This window comes from Perognathus longimembris, chromosome 4 (assembly GCF_023159225.1).
Source record: "Perognathus longimembris pacificus isolate PPM17 chromosome 4, ASM2315922v1, whole genome shotgun sequence".
In the NCBI taxonomy this organism is placed as follows: Eukaryota; Metazoa; Chordata; class Mammalia; order Rodentia; family Heteromyidae; genus Perognathus; species Perognathus longimembris.
In genome coordinates this window covers 15,320,656-15,335,520 of record NC_063164.1, presented here as the reverse complement: position 1 = coordinate 15,335,520, position 14,865 = coordinate 15,320,656, and the positions used below count along the sequence as shown (strand labels likewise).

General features: G+C 54.7%; 1 protein-coding gene across 1 annotated transcript; it reads left to right on the top strand.

Annotated features, from left to right (window-relative positions):
• The first annotated feature begins 60 nt into the window (after positions 1 to 60).
• Wnt10a (Wnt family member 10A) lies at positions 61 to 12,089 on the top strand. Its single transcript, XM_048344167.1, has 4 exons — positions 61 to 326; positions 1,242 to 1,504; positions 8,764 to 9,143; positions 11,402 to 12,089. The coding sequence occupies exons 1-4, from the start codon at positions 214 to 216 to the stop codon at positions 11,897 to 11,899; spliced, it is 1,254 nt and encodes a 417-aa protein (XP_048200124.1). The 5' UTR covers positions 61 to 213; the 3' UTR covers positions 11,900 to 12,089.
• The last annotated feature ends 2,776 nt before the right edge of the window (positions 12,090 to 14,865 follow it).

Sequence of the window (14,865 nt, the reverse complement as noted above, 5' to 3'; positions counted from 1 at the left end):
GCTCCCCACCCACACCCCCCCGAGGGCGGTGCCCGGGGGCGCTGCCCCATGGTGCGGGGAGGCGGGCGCCGTCTGCTCCAGGAGCCGTGACCCGAGTCGGAGCTGTGTGTCGCAGCCGCCCCGACCCCTGCCGATCATGCGCCGTCGTCCCTGGCTCGCCAGTCCCACCGGGCTGTGAGCCCCCCATTCCCAGCCGGGCACGGCCCGCGCGCCATGGGCAGCGCCCACCCCCGCCCCTGGCTGCGGCTCCGACCCGGGCCCCAGCCGCGGCCTGAGCTCTGGGCGCTCCTGTTCTTCCTACTGCTGCTGGCTGCTGCCGTGCCCAGGTGAGCCTTCACCTCATGCTCCGCCCTCCTGGCGAGCTGGGACCCCCGGGGGCTGGGGCCCCTGGCGCGCCTGCTGGCGCTGGGACCCTGCGATGAGGGAGGGACAGGATCACAGCAAAATGCTGGTCTCCAGGGCAAGAGCCAGTTCCCTCAGAGGAGGGGGTTGGACTGGTGACAGGATATGGGCAGAGTCCAGGGAGACAGGGCAGTGCCCAGGGGAGTGATGGCAACTAGCAGAGGAGGTGAACGTGGAGGGAGGGAGTTCCTGCCATTCTGGCTGAGCACTCCCCCCACCCCCAACTCCAGGTATAAACTCAAAACTACCAGTTCCACCTGGTAGATCTACTCCAACAGGGGCTCTGGGGCTAGGAGGTGGTATCCAATCCCAGGTGGGGTCAATGAGGGACTGTAGCCATAAAGGGTGTGTGTGTGTGTGTGTGTGTGTACACGTGTGCACCTGTGTGTGTCCAGCTCTTAGGACTAGCTGTATTAGTATGTTGGCATGTATACATTTGTGACTGTAAGTGCTCATGGGTCAAAATAGAAAACAAACATGTCTGTGTGTCTTTGTGTGTGTATGCATGCGTGTGTGTCTGATGACATGTGCACATGTGTTCCCAGGTCTGTTCACCACAATGTGTGCAGAAGTGTACTTGAGTCAAAGTGACAGACGGCAGGCAACATGCTGGTGGGGTGGGCTCTGGGTGGCAGGCCTAGAGGAGGGTGGGTGGTGCCCCCAGGAAGGAGGAGGAGGGGGAGGAGGCTAAAGAAAAGTGCATGCAGGGATGATCCCAACCTCCTGAACTGGGAGTTGGGGTAGAGTGATTTGACCTGGGAGGCCCTGTGTGTTATTAAATGAATCCCTCATGGTTTCGCTCCCCCAATGCTTACCCACCCCACCCTACATACCTGCAGGTCAGCACCCAACGACATCCTGGGCCTCCGCCTCCCCCCAGAGCCTGTGCTCAACGCCAACACGGTGTGCCTGACATTGCCCGGCCTGAGCCGGCGGCAGATGGAAGTGTGTGTGCGTCACCCTGACGTGGCGGCCTCAGCCATCCAGGGCATCCAGATCGCCATCCATGAATGCCAACACCAGTTCCGGGACCAGCGCTGGAACTGTTCTAGCCTGGAGACTCGAAACAAGATTCCCTACGAGAGTCCCATCTTCAGCAGAGGTAGCTGCCCTCACCCCTGCTTTACCCTGCCCACCCAGCACCTCCACCCTAGAACCTGTTTGCCAGCCATCCCTAACTGACTACCGAGCTGGCAGCCCCTCAAACCCTCACCTATGCCAGCCTTGCTGCTTTCTTGCTTCTTTCTAGTCTCAGGAGAGCCATGGGAGGAGGTGGGGTGGGGAAGGGCAGACAAATGGGACCGAAGTGGCAAGGGCTGAGGATTGGTAGCAGGTTCTCTACCTGAGCGCTGGACTCCAGAATTATCCTGCCCTGTCAATGAAACTGCCTACCCTCAAGCCCAGGAAATATACCCATCTGTTACCTACCTCGATCAGTGCTTTACTTAGGATGCACAGCCTGTGAGAAGGCACCTACCATCCAGCAGAGATGGGTAGGGACTGTACTTCCGCAGAAGCTCTGCCACCAAGGCCCACCACCGAGCTTCTGAATCAGAGCAGAGGCGTGCCAGCCTTTGCATGGTGGCACAACCCAGCAGGCCCAACAGTCCTGTCAAACCTTGCTCTCCTCACAGCTTCAATGAGCACAGCCGGCAGCCCCCCCCCCCTCACTTTGTCCTCTTTCCTTGACTTCTGGGTGACCCAGAGCCTACCCAGACAATCCCTAAAGGGGTCTGGTTTGGCGATGGCAGGAAGATTTGTAACCCACTTTGACTTATGCCTACTTCCCAATCTATCATAGGCCTTGAAGCAGGTCTTGGGGTTTTGGGGGGGGGTGCCTTAGCTGCTTGGATGGGGCAGGGTGGGGACAGGTAGCACACCATTCTAGGGGCTTGTGTCCAATCCTAGTTGATAGCAGAAGAGATCTAGAGGAATGCCCAAATATTAAGTCGCCTCAGGGCCTGAGGCTTCTGGAGTGGGGGGGGGGGGCGGGGGGAGGGAGGTTTCTATGCGCGCCAATTTCAGAAAGAATCCAGCCAGAGCCTTTCCCTTCTCTGCAGGACCCTTGCTTACTTACACCTCTTGGGCCCCCAAGGTAGAGGCCACCCCAGCCTTCCACAGCCCGGCCTGGGGCCGCCGCCCCGCCTCCGCGCGCTCCCTCCTCCCTCCCCCGCGCGCCCGGGGTGCTGTTTCTACCCGGCCGAGCCCAGCCCGACGCGTGTGGCGGCATGCAGCCGCGAACTAATCCCCGCGGGCCGCGGCAGACGAGCGCCTGCCCCAGCCGCGCAGCTCTCCAAGAGGGCGTCCCCAGCCCCCTCTCGCCCCGCGGTCTCACCGCTCGCGCCCCGCGCGGCCTTTCCACCGTCCCGACGACGCGGCGGCCCGGGGACCGCACTCCACCCCCCCCCCCCCGCCCTCAGGCGGGTCCCGCTCCAGCCCCGAGCCCTTCTCGGTCCCGCCGCCCGCGCGCGCGCTCGCTCGCTGACACCAAGTGGCAGGCCTCGGCCGGCGTCTAACAGGCACAGGCGGGGGCCGGGCCAGGCTGGCGCTCACCCCCGCCGCCGACCGCCGGCGACCCTAACCCTCGTCGGGATTCGAGATCTCTCCCGCTCCCCGAAGCCGCCATTCCCTGTGATCCTGGGGGGGGGGTGGGGGGCACAGGGACTCCGCAGCCCTGGCTTCCGTTCCGGCTCACTAGGGACGCGGGCGGGCGCTGGGGTTCTCACCCCTGCCGCTTCGGATGAGGCAGGGCAAGCTCTTCCGCTCTCTCCCTGGCCTTGGTGTCCCCTCTGGTCATCCCGATCCCTCTAGATCGAGCGAGCCCAGGCGTCCTGGTGGGCTCCTGGTCTGGCCCGAGCGGCCTGGAGAAGGACCTGGGGTCTTTGAAGCTTGGGGGCGAGTTTGGAGCGGTGGAACCGCGCGGTTTTGGCGCAACGCCAGACGCTCCTGGGTTCACCTGCAGTTTAATAAGCGGGAGGTGAGCTGGGGGGACGTGGAGGGGAGGAGAGGTTGGGGGGGGATGGGGGAGGGAGACTTGCCAGGGCTAGCCGGGGCGGGGCGGCGCCCAGCTCCTGGAGGGGGCGGGACAGAAGCTCCTGGGCTCCTTCCCTGGGCCCCGGAACACCGCCCCATCTCCATGGCTTCTGCCCCCCTCCCTCCCTCCGTTGCAACACCTCATTTCTACCTCTCCCTTCCTTGTCAGAGGAGGCGACAGGGCTTCTGGAAAGAAAACTGCCACTCCCCCTTCTCCACCTAACTACCACTATGCCTGCCTCCCACCCTATCTGAATTTGTCCTTCAAGGTCATTTCCTGGCCCCTTTTGTTCCTCTCTTCTAGGACTACCTAAATATGAACCCTATAAGGCTACCCCTGGGTCTCCCTCCTTCTCAAATTAGGTGTGGATTGATCATTGTGGAGTCAGCTGACCTTGCCTTCCCCCAAGGATACCCCGAAGTTGACTATTCATCTGACCTAGGCTGCCTAAAGAGTGAATTCTGCCATGTTTAGCTTTCCAAAACAGCTAAGAGGAGGGGGATCTTTGGGTTTTCTTGAAGGCTGCTGTGGTCACCTGATTGTCCTGATACCTTTTCCAGAGGTGGGCTGAGCTGGAGGAAATGGGCTGATAAAATGAGAGAGGGCTAAAGGTGATTGAGCGGTTTCTCGGGGTGGATTACCTTGGGAATGTAATGGGACTTTACCTGGCCAAAGACAGGTGCTGAGGCCAGAAGGAGAGTAGGACAGGCACCGAGTCTTCAGAGAGATAGAGAAGATCAGAGAAAAAAAAAAGTGATAGTAGGGCCCCAAGCCCAAAGACAGTGAGGCCTAAGTGCCACTGGTATGCCCATCTTTTTTGCCCAGTACATTGGGGACTGGGCATGAGGCTGAGTACCAAGTATCTGTCAGTGAGGAACTTAAAACCTTTCCATCTCTCTATTTCAGCAAGTGAGGACAAGAAGGAGAATGGTGGCAGGAGCTGCTGGGGGAAGAGTCAAGCACTGATCTGGGCTGAAAAGTGAGATCAGGGAGAGGCTGGAGGAGCCATTTGTAGTGGATATGCAAAGCAGGTCTTGGGAGTCCCCACAGCTTAGGTATTGCCACCTCTTTGGCCAAGACCTACTTGGAACAGGTGAAAAGACTGGATCTGAAGTCCCACAGGAAGCCAGGCTTCCAGCCCAGGGGAATGTAGCCTTTGCTCTCTAAGATTTGCCTCTTTTCCAACTGACCTTTTTACTTATGGGGCTTGGAGTGTGTGGTGGCACTCAGATGATCAAACCAAGACACAAGCAATCATTTCACAGGATCACTTAGAGTCCTATGATTCTTTCGTCTCAATAAATTAGTTAGCAAATGTATCAAGCATTTGCTGTGTATTGAGCATTGTTCTCGACCACTTTATGATTTGGGGGCCCTTAAACAGACCACATAGGCTAGGTCTTGTTACTATGTTTATTTTACAAATGAAGTTAAGAGAAGATACGCAACTTGCCATTCACTATATAGTTTGCAAGTGTATAGTGGAGCCAGGACTCACCTGACTTTAGAGAGATTGTACCCAACCCCCTGCCACACTGTGCTGCTTCCCTACTTGCAAGGCCAGCTCAAACACCCACCATGTACCTAGAGGTGAGCCAGTGCAGTCAGATTGCACTCCAAGATATAAACCCGATATGCACGCTCCCCCACACACCTACTCATGTTTGTGCAACCATGTAGCCCCAGCCAGTGTCACGCCTAAGTGTTCCCACATGCACAGAATCCATTCTCTCTCTCCCTCCCTCTCCTTCCCCCTTGTCCCCCTTGCCCTCTCTTCCCTCCCTCTTTCTGACTAGGCACACCAGTGCATGAGTTATTTGCTTGGAAGGAATGGAGACCAGACTTCTCTTTCCTCCCTTTTTGATTAGAAGGGGTGGGGCTTTAGCTTCTCTAACCTCTAACCCCTCCTAGTTCCCCTGCTGGCCCTTGAATCTTCTTTCTTCTATACTCTCTATCCCTCTAAGCCTCCTTCCCTAGCCCCTTCCTGGCTGTTGGCTACACGCAGCCTGTAGCAGCAGCTGACTCCACTTAGATGCTGGCAGTCCCTGTCCCAGATCAAAGGGAGGGCGGCTAATTGTGCGTCTTAACAAGACACCCCCCCTTCTGCTCCGGGCAGCCCAGCTGGCCATGGCCCCACCCCTCTCCCCCTCCAGCTGGCCAGATGGCACAGTGCCTGTCTGCCCCAGACAGTCAGGGGCAGGATCGAAACTGGGGCCCTGAACAGGAGCTGGGGACAGACCCAGTGGGCTGGGACTTCTCTGCTGTCTGATGCTTGGAGCAGAGGGTAGCCAAACAGGCCTGGCCTGGTCACCTCCACACGTGGCTGTGACAGCTGTCAGAGGCCATGGGGGTAGTGTGGGAGAGCTACGTGGAGTAGGATGTTCTGTGCAGGCTGTAAGTTTACATTTCTCCATGTCCCTCCAGGCCTGCCCTTGAACTTGACAGAGCCCAGAAGATTGTAGTTGGCTCTGTACACGCCGCCCCTTGACCAGCTCCTTGCAGCTCCTGCTGCCAAGAGTAGACAGGTTCTATCGAAACTGAACTACCTGGGCTTATTTCTTAGCAAAAGGATTCCCTTGGATTCAACAGAAAGTTGCTGGCTCTAAGAAGTGGGAGAGCTGGATGTGGGTCCAGCTACGATAGCCCCATGACCGTGGGCTTCCCTATTTTGCATAGTACATGCTTGTGTGTTTGGTAGTGGCTATGGTGTATGTGTGTAGGGGTGATTTCTGAGGTTTGAGTATTGCCATGTGTACTAAAGCAGGCTGGTGATTCCCCTAGCAATAAGAGAAGTACTCTGAGTTCCAAAGATAAAATGCAGGGTGCACTTCCCAGGGACTTGGGATCTATCCTCTTTCTCCTTAGATCCTGCCAACCCATAGCAGTGTCTGCTCCTCTGAAGAAGAAGCTCCTGCTAATTCCCAGCATCCCTTTTGGAGGCTCCAGAACAGTCCTCTCCCCTCAAAATGGGTCCTCACTGGGCTTCTTATGGATAGAAGTACCAAGAGACCATGAACTAGTATGAGAAGCTAGAGAGAAAGCCTGCTTCCTAGTCTTCCAGTAATCTGAATGATTTATTTTAGAAATGGATCTTGAGCTTCTGCACTTTGATAAAAGGATCAAGGTGCAACAATGACCTCAAAATGTAGCAGGATTTAGATAGCAAAAAGAATTTCTCAATAATAGCTAATGTTTACTTAACACTTTCTATGAGTAAGGCGCTATTCTAAGCACGTTAACTTATTTAATTGACCTTAACTCATTTAATTCTCGTGTGTGTGTGTGTGTGTGTGTGTGTGTGTGTGTGTGTGTTAGTCCTGGGGCTTGAACTCAGGACCCCAGTGTTATCCCTGAGGTTTTGTGCTCAAGGTTGGTGACCTACCACCTGAGCACAGATCCACTTCCAGCTTTTTGGTGGTTAGTTAGCAATAAGAGTCTTGCAGATTTTCCTTCCCTGGTTGGCTTTAAACCATCCCAGCCCCCTGAATAGCTAGGATTACAGGTGTGAGCCACCAGTGCCTAGCTTTAATTCTTAGAACAACAATGAGGCACATAAAACTGTTTTACAGGTGAAGAAACTGAGGGTGATTAAGACACTTGGCCATGATTATATGGCTATTATTGACTACTAAGTAGAAGTACCAGGCTTGAACCTAGGTAATCTGGCTTCGGAGTGCAATTCTTAAATATTAAACATCTTGTAGTATCTACATCATCATCATCATCATTATCATCATCATTATTATTGTTGCAGAAAGAGGAGGACTGAACTCTGTGATACAGAGGGTAAGGATTAAGAAGGAATGGGCTGGGATTTCTGGCCAGCCCTGATTAGTTCTCTAAGGTCTGTGAGACCTCTGAGAGCATGTTCTCCTAGTCTTTTATGCTGAGGTGGAAGGACTCAGAGTTTTTGTTTCCTCCAAATCTGGCCTCCCCCAAGGTTATCAGCCCTTTTCCAGGTTTTGGGCTTCTAGTACAGGGCCCATGGAACAGCTGGAATCTCTTCCCTCTGTGTGGGCTGTTCTTAGTCTTAGCTTCTCCCACTGCCTGCCCTGTCTGGGGTCCAGAGTTGGTTGGAGACTTGTACCACAAACGATTCCTAGCTATTCCTTTCTTTGACACATAATAATCCAGAAATATTCAGCTAACCCAGGCATGGAGACTCACACCTGTTATACTGGCTATTCTAGAGGTAGAGGTTTAAGGCCAATCCAGAAAAAAAAAAAAAAAAAGAGAGATTCTAGTTCAACAACAAAATACAAAACAAAAGGGCTTGGGCTGGGGGCATAGCTCAAGTGGTATTTCCTAGAATGTTCAACCCTAGATTTCAATCCTCACTATGAAAAGGAGGAGGAGGAGAAGGTAGAGGAGGAGAAAGAAAAAGAGTGCCAGGGACCGGCTGACATCTGAGGATCACAGTTCAAAGCCAGCCTGGACAGGGAAGTCCCTGAGACTTATCTCCAATAAACTACCCCCCCCCCCGTAGAACTCTAGTCTTGAGCAAAAAATAAGCTTAGAGGCAGAGCCTAGACCCTGAGTTCAAGCCCCAGGACTGGCACCAAAAAGAAAGAGAGGAAGAGAGAAAGAGAAAGGGGAGGGGAGAGGAAGAGAGAAAAAGAGGAGGAATCCCTTGTTACAAGGAGTGACTCATATAGTGGAGGGTGACTTCCCCTCCTATATCTAACATTATTATATGCCAGGCTTCATTTAGGACACTGGGCTCACCTATATCACCCACAAACATTTTCAGCTGAACAGGCAGGGGGACTCTCAGGCATATCGTGTGGAGTAGGAGTGGAGGTAGTCCTTATGCTGGTGTACTAAGGTAGACTCATACCAGAAGGCAGCCTTGGGGTAGAGCTCTGCAGTGGCAGACTATCTATATGCCTTTACTCTCCTTTAGCCCACTGGCATCTCCTGGAGCTTAGAATTCCATCACAGGTAATTTATTCTTTACATTAAACCTTGCCTTGTTTCTCTAGGCTATTTTAAAATTGCAGATATCACCATAAAGGCAATAGATTAAATCCATGATCCGAAAAAGAATGTGTTTACTAGATATTTTTTTGCACAAATTCTGGGTTTGCTAAGGGGGGAGGGGCTGTTGTAAAAAGAAGCTATGTGGAAACATCCTCACTCCATCCTGTGTGCAGAATGCCGGGTTTGGGGTTAGATTTCTGCCCTTTTTTGGAATTTGCCCTAGACCCTCCGCCCTTGCTGGGCCTCGGTTTCCCCTTGATGTAACAAGGTTGCCCAGGGTAGGCAGAAAAAAGCATGGGTTATTGTGGCCTCTCCAATGTCCGTGTTTTCTGGGTCACTCACTGCAGGTTTCCGAGAGAGCGCTTTCGCCTACGCCATCGCCGCAGCTGGAGTGGTGCACGCGGTGTCCAACGCCTGCGCCCTGGGCAAGCTTCGCGCCTGCGGCTGCGATGCTTCGAGACGTGGGGATGAAGAGGCCTTCCGGCGCAAGCTGCACCGCCTGCAGCTGGACGCGCTGCAGCGCGGTAAAGGCCTGAGCCATGGGGTCCCAGAACACGCTGCCCTGCCTCCTGCCAGCCCAGGCCTGCAGGACTCTTGGGAGTGGGGCGGCTGCAGCCCCGATGTTGGCTTTGGGGAGCGCTTCTCTAAGGACTTTCTGGACTCCCGGGAGCCTCACAGAGACATCCACGCCCGCATGAGGCTCCACAACAACCGAGTTGGGAGGCAGGTGAGAGCCCAGTGCCCTCTCCCCATCCTTCTGCCTAGGGTCTGCCCCCCTCCTCCCAGTTCTTTCTCTTTCCTGGGGACGATTGATTCTGCCTTCTCTTGATTCAGCCATCTTCTCATTGCTCTCTCTTAGTTTGGTCTGTGAGCATGCCTTGAGGACCTTCTGTGCACTAGGCAACAGGGCTCAGACAGTCCCTGCCGCGGATCAGCACAGGCCCATTGAGCAGCCTGCTCTTGATTCCCTCTGGTTTTCATCAGACAAAGGACTCAATTGGCAGGAGCTAATTCAAAGGTCTAGGCCTGGGCTGCCATGCCTTGTCCTCCCTTATAGAGCCAGAAGGTTGACCTCGGTGTTGAGTCAGGTCCCCCAGCTCCGTTAGTCCTTGGTCCCCTGTGGCTGTGGTCTTGGATTTCAAGTTTTCTGTATAAACCTAGCATGAGTGATTCCTGCAGATTGAGAGGGCCAAGTGAGATCCCCAGAGACCCCTGCGGGCCTGTGTTCCAGTTGTCTTTCTCCTGTCCCCTCAGCCCTCTGATGTTCATATTATCTTAGATGTCAAACATGCAAAAAGAAATTAAACACATAAGTAAAAAGGAGAAGAAAGGAAAGAGTCTCTGCATATAGATGACATGTATTGAGTGTTTACTGTCAGGCACTATCCTGAGCTCTTTATCTATCAACCTATTTAATTCTTTCAACTACCTAGGATATGAACATTGCTACTAGCCAGCCACATGCTCAGATAGAGAAAACAGGGCACAGATTGACCCAGAAGCTTGCCTAAGGTGATGTAACTAGTGAGAAATTGACAACTTTGCTGTGCAGGGAGACTCTGAGCCTAAGGAACGGAGCTGACTCTGTGCACATACATGGAGGTCCAGGCTATGCAGCAACACCTTAGTGGTCCTCTTGGTAGCTCATCACCCTCTCTACTGGCTATTCCATCCCCATCTTGACCCTGCCTAGCCTGCTCAGGAAGCCTCATTCCTGGTTTCTCCTACTCTCCTTTCCTTTGGCCTCCTAGCCTACTCCTTCTTCCTCCCACATAGACTCCTAGCTGATTCAGCAATTGCCATCTTGAGTTCAAGGCTGGGTAAACTGAGGCACACCTACCCTCAGGTCCTACCCAGCCCTGCCCAACCCTTCCCGTGCCTGTGGCCCCTTTCCCAAGCTTCAATACCATCCCAGTCCTACCAACAGTGCCTCCTCCTCATCCTCGTTAAACTGGTTAATTAATGGCTGCTGTCTGTGGGAAGCAGATGTTCTGGAGCTGTTGGCCTGGGGAGGCATTGGGCTGTTTCCCACGTGATGCTGGCACCACTGGCTACACATGCAAGTGGCAAGGCCCTCCATGACCTAGAGGGGCAGGCTCCCTTTCGTGGTTCTCCCTCTCCCGTGTTCCTCCTGCCCAATTTTGGGGTCCCAGATCCTTGTTATCCCTGAGAAGTATTTGAAAAGTGAAGTGGTGGAGAGAGGAGGATGTAGCCAACTTCCTGTGGGATGTCTGGCAAGGATAACACTAAGGAGTTCTTGGGAGGAGGCTGGAGAGCAGGTTGAGCACTGGGTGGGAGGCAGGTAGGTTGTGTTCTCCATAACTATCTCCCCTGGTGGTCTAGGAACCTGTCTCTACTTTCTGAAAGCCTGGCTCTCTGGTTTTCCTCCTGTATTTAGGTAGAGCTTTGGCCCCTGGAGCCACCCAATAGAGGGCAGAATAAACACTCCGGCCAGTTTCATGGGAAGAGGAACCCCATCAAGAGCTGCAGGGCTGGGTTCAGCATAGTAATGGTGGTGGTGGTCAATTGTAGGGCTTTCTCAGACTCACTGAGAGACACCCCCCCCCCCCTTCTCTGCTCACAGCCCAGAGTGAGGCCAGAGTCTTTGGGGCTGGGATGTAATGAGGGCAGATAACCTGCTGCTAGGATGGAGGGAGAGGGAATTTCCCTAAAGTTCCGGGATCCCCCGGAGCTCAGGAATCTACAGCCCCCCAGCCCCAAGGACCGCCCCCCCCCCTGCAGCTGTGGGAAAAGGGAGCCAGCTAGGAAAAGAGCCGGAAGGAGGGAATTCCCCCAGGCCTAGCCTGGTGGGAGGTAGGTAGGTGGGAGAGCAGCTGGAGGGGTTTGGGTGGCTAAGCCTGGGAGTTGGAGGGGGCCTGGGATCAGTGATTGCGCCCGTGAAAGCTCGCAGTCCAGTCTCGGAGGCGGGAGGAAGGCCCCGGGGATGGCCGCCAGCGCCCGGCCTTACGGTGCCTCCTTCCGCAGGCGGTGATGGAGAACATGCGGCGAAAGTGCAAGTGCCACGGCACGTCGGGCAGCTGCCAGCTGAAGACGTGCTGGCAGGTGACGCCCGAGTTCCGCGCCGTGGGGGCGCTGTTGCGCAGCCGCTTCCACCGCGCCACGCTCATCCGGCCGCACAACCGCAACGGCGGCCAGCTGGAACCGGGCCCCGGGGGGGCTCCCTCTGCGCCCCCGGGCGTTCCGGGGCCGCGACGTCGGGCCAGCCCCGCTGACCTGGTCTACTTTGAGAAGTCGCCCGACTTCTGCGAGCGCGAGCCGCGCCTGGACTCGGCGGGCACCGTGGGCCGCCTGTGCAACAAGAGCAGCGCGGGCCCGGACGGCTGCGGCAGCCTGTGCTGCGGCCGCGGCCACAACATCCTGCGCCAGACGCGCAGCGAGCGCTGCCACTGCCGCTTCCACTGGTGCTGCTTCGTGGTCTGCGAGGAGTGCCGCATCACCGAGTGGGTCAGCGTCTGCAAGTGAGCCCTCCGGGGGTTCCTCCCCCCCCCCCCCCCTAGAGCCTGGCCCCTGCCCCGCTTGCCACCTGGGCTTCTGTGGGCACGGGCATCTCCCTTGGCTCCTGGAGAGGAGGTTGGACTTCCCAGCTCCGAAAATCTACAATCAACCGACAGTCCACGCCTATCCAAACCCCACTGCCCACTTCGATGGGCTCTAAGATTGATCCGTCTGGTCTCCCTTCTCTTCATGCCCCATACAGGCAGCCCAGCCTTTCCAACCTATCTTCTGTCATTCTTTCTCCCCTTCCCCTCCCCACCCCCTCCCCCACCCCCAGTGGGAGAAAATGAACTGAAACTGATGGGCTGGGAGAGGAAGATTAAAAAGAGGATCTGGACACAACTGAGCTGAAGTGGTTCTATACAGATCCCAGACACCCTTCCTTATCATTCCTCTCGCCCTCCGTTTAACAGATATTTATTTTGCAATCTTTTTGTGGTCCTCTCTGGAGAGGGGAGAGGCCCTCTTGGAGTTTACATGCTTGCTGAGGGAGCTGGACAATAAACATATCATATCAGCAAGGGCATTTTCAGATAATGCTTGTGGGCTGTGAGGAAAATAAAGCAAAGGACCACTTTGGGACATTGTCCATTGGGAATCAGAGGAGGGGGAGCCTTTCCTATAAAGTCAAGATTTCTTGCCGAGACCTGCCAAGTACCAAAGAAAGAGAGCCATGCAGAGATGGAAGGGAAGGGCTTCCAGGGTAGTGGCTAGGGGATGCCAAAGCTCTCAGGGGAGAAGGACCTCCGCAGTTGGAGAAACTGCAAAGAGGCCATTCGGACTGGAGAGAGACATCTAGGGCCCTGTCCAGCAGCAGGAGAGCTCAGGGGGTATGGAAAGCTTGCATCATCTGTCTGTCTCTGCCCACCTTAAGGTTTTATTTAGGAAGAATGAGAATTTTCAGTCTTAAACAGAAACCCAGGAGATCAGTCCCATGGGTAACAGCTGGAAGGCTGGGTAAGGGGTTATAACAATTATACACACCATAGTTGAATTGGATGGCAGTATTGGAGATATTGAGAAAGGGCCAGATCCAGAGAGCTAGATGCCAGGGCTCTAACCGCCCACTTTGTGCCTGAGCCCTCTGCCACAAGCCAGGACGAGTGGCCATGCCCAACAGCAACCATCAGCAGAGACAGGAGGCACTCTGAGAGGAGTAATCCTGGGCAAGACCCAGCTCAACCCAGCCCAACGCCTCAGGGAGCAGGTGGGGCCAGGAGGTGCGGCTGGGAAGAGACTGGTGGAGGAGGGTGGCAGACTCACTGTCTGGAGCTGGGCTCTGGAGTCCAGGCCAGAGAGGCAGGGTATGTAAGTAAGACTCAGGAGGGTCAGGCTTCCGCAGCCTCTGGTGCCTCCAATTCAGGGTACCCCTTCATGAGGTCAATAACCTCACATTCACCTTGCGCTTCCACCAGGACACTGCTGAGCTAGAAGCATAAGTCCAGGATTGTGTTCTCCTTGGTTCACATCTAGTGAATTCCTGAAACAGACCCTCAAATCTTCCTTAAATAGACCCTCAGAATCTCAGGGAAAGAACACAGTACCTAATTCATCTTGGCCTCCTGCTGCTTGTCATTTGAGGTCTTGCTGGCAGCTCCAGTTTACCCCAGAATGGCATCCCTCTTGATAAACCAGAAGCTGATGTTTTCTATTTTCTTCTTCTCATTGCTGGCCTGCACAAATCCTTCATATTTCCCTACCTCCTTCCCATTCTCCTTATCTCTGGGTGGAGAGAGAATAAGAAGGAAAGATGATGCAGCTGGGTCCTCCAGCTGAGAGATTTGCCCTCAGCTCCTTGGCCCTCCAACTGTAACCTAGAAGTTCCTAGGCACAGCTAAGGCAGCAGTCCTGCCTGAAAGCTCCATTCTGCCACTTTTGTGCAGAACAGGGTTCTCTTCCTTTCCCCCCATAGTTAGTACCACGGGCAGGCAGGGAGAGCCTTTGGCAGGCAGGGAGGAGGGGTGCACAGGAACAGCCAGACACACCTGCCTCATTCCTTTCCTCTTGTTCACCCAGCTGAGTAGTGGGGGCTGGGTTCTCTGCCCCCCTCCTCCCTCCCTTCCAGGGAGGTAAGATGGGCTGGGGGAATTGAAGAGCTGGGTGGGTACTATCACCCTAAGCTGTGTCCACCACAGTGTTAGCCTTAGCCTCACCTTCCTCTGCCTTCCAGGCTCACAGAGGACAGAGCCAGGGGAAGTGGGAACTCTACAGATCAAGTTAAGGGAGTAAGTTCATTGGAGCAACACAGCAGAGCACACTACCTCTGGGGGGGAAGAGTGGGTGATGGGTGCTGCAGGAGTTTGGACACTGTGTTGTAGGAGAGGGACATCATCATAATGATCTGATACAAGCTAGTGCAGCTGGTACAGAAGAGGAGGAAAAGTTGGGAAAGGGACAAATAGGGTATTGCCAGTGGGTCAGAGCTGGCGCTGGGACCAAGGCTGGACTCCACAATGGGAAAGGGGTGTGTGGAAGTTGGGACCAGCTCCAATTGGAGATGAGGTAGCCAGGGGTGGGAAAGCAAGATTCAAGAGGCACTGGGCCTATGCATCTGGCAGACTTGTGCAGCAGGAATCAATGTGCTGATCAGAACTAAAGGAAATGGGCTGAAATTAAGTGGGAGTTGAGATAGGAAGAACTTGGCAACCGTTTGGGAATCAGAATGTGGACAGAGAGAATTCAGGAAGGGAAGTGGACCTCCCTTGCTGCAGACATCTTTTACCTACGCATACAGATGCATTTGTAGGGTCTAATGGAGCCTAGATTGTTCCCAAAGGAGAGAGGGAGGGAGGGAACTAACAGAATGAGGGTAGTGGACAGCTCAGAAGACAGTGGTGGGGTTAAGGGTGAGGGAGAAGCAGCCATGCTGGAGGAGGATCAGAACACAAGCATTCGGCTTTTCAGTAGCCAAGGAACCTCAGAAGGGGGTGGAG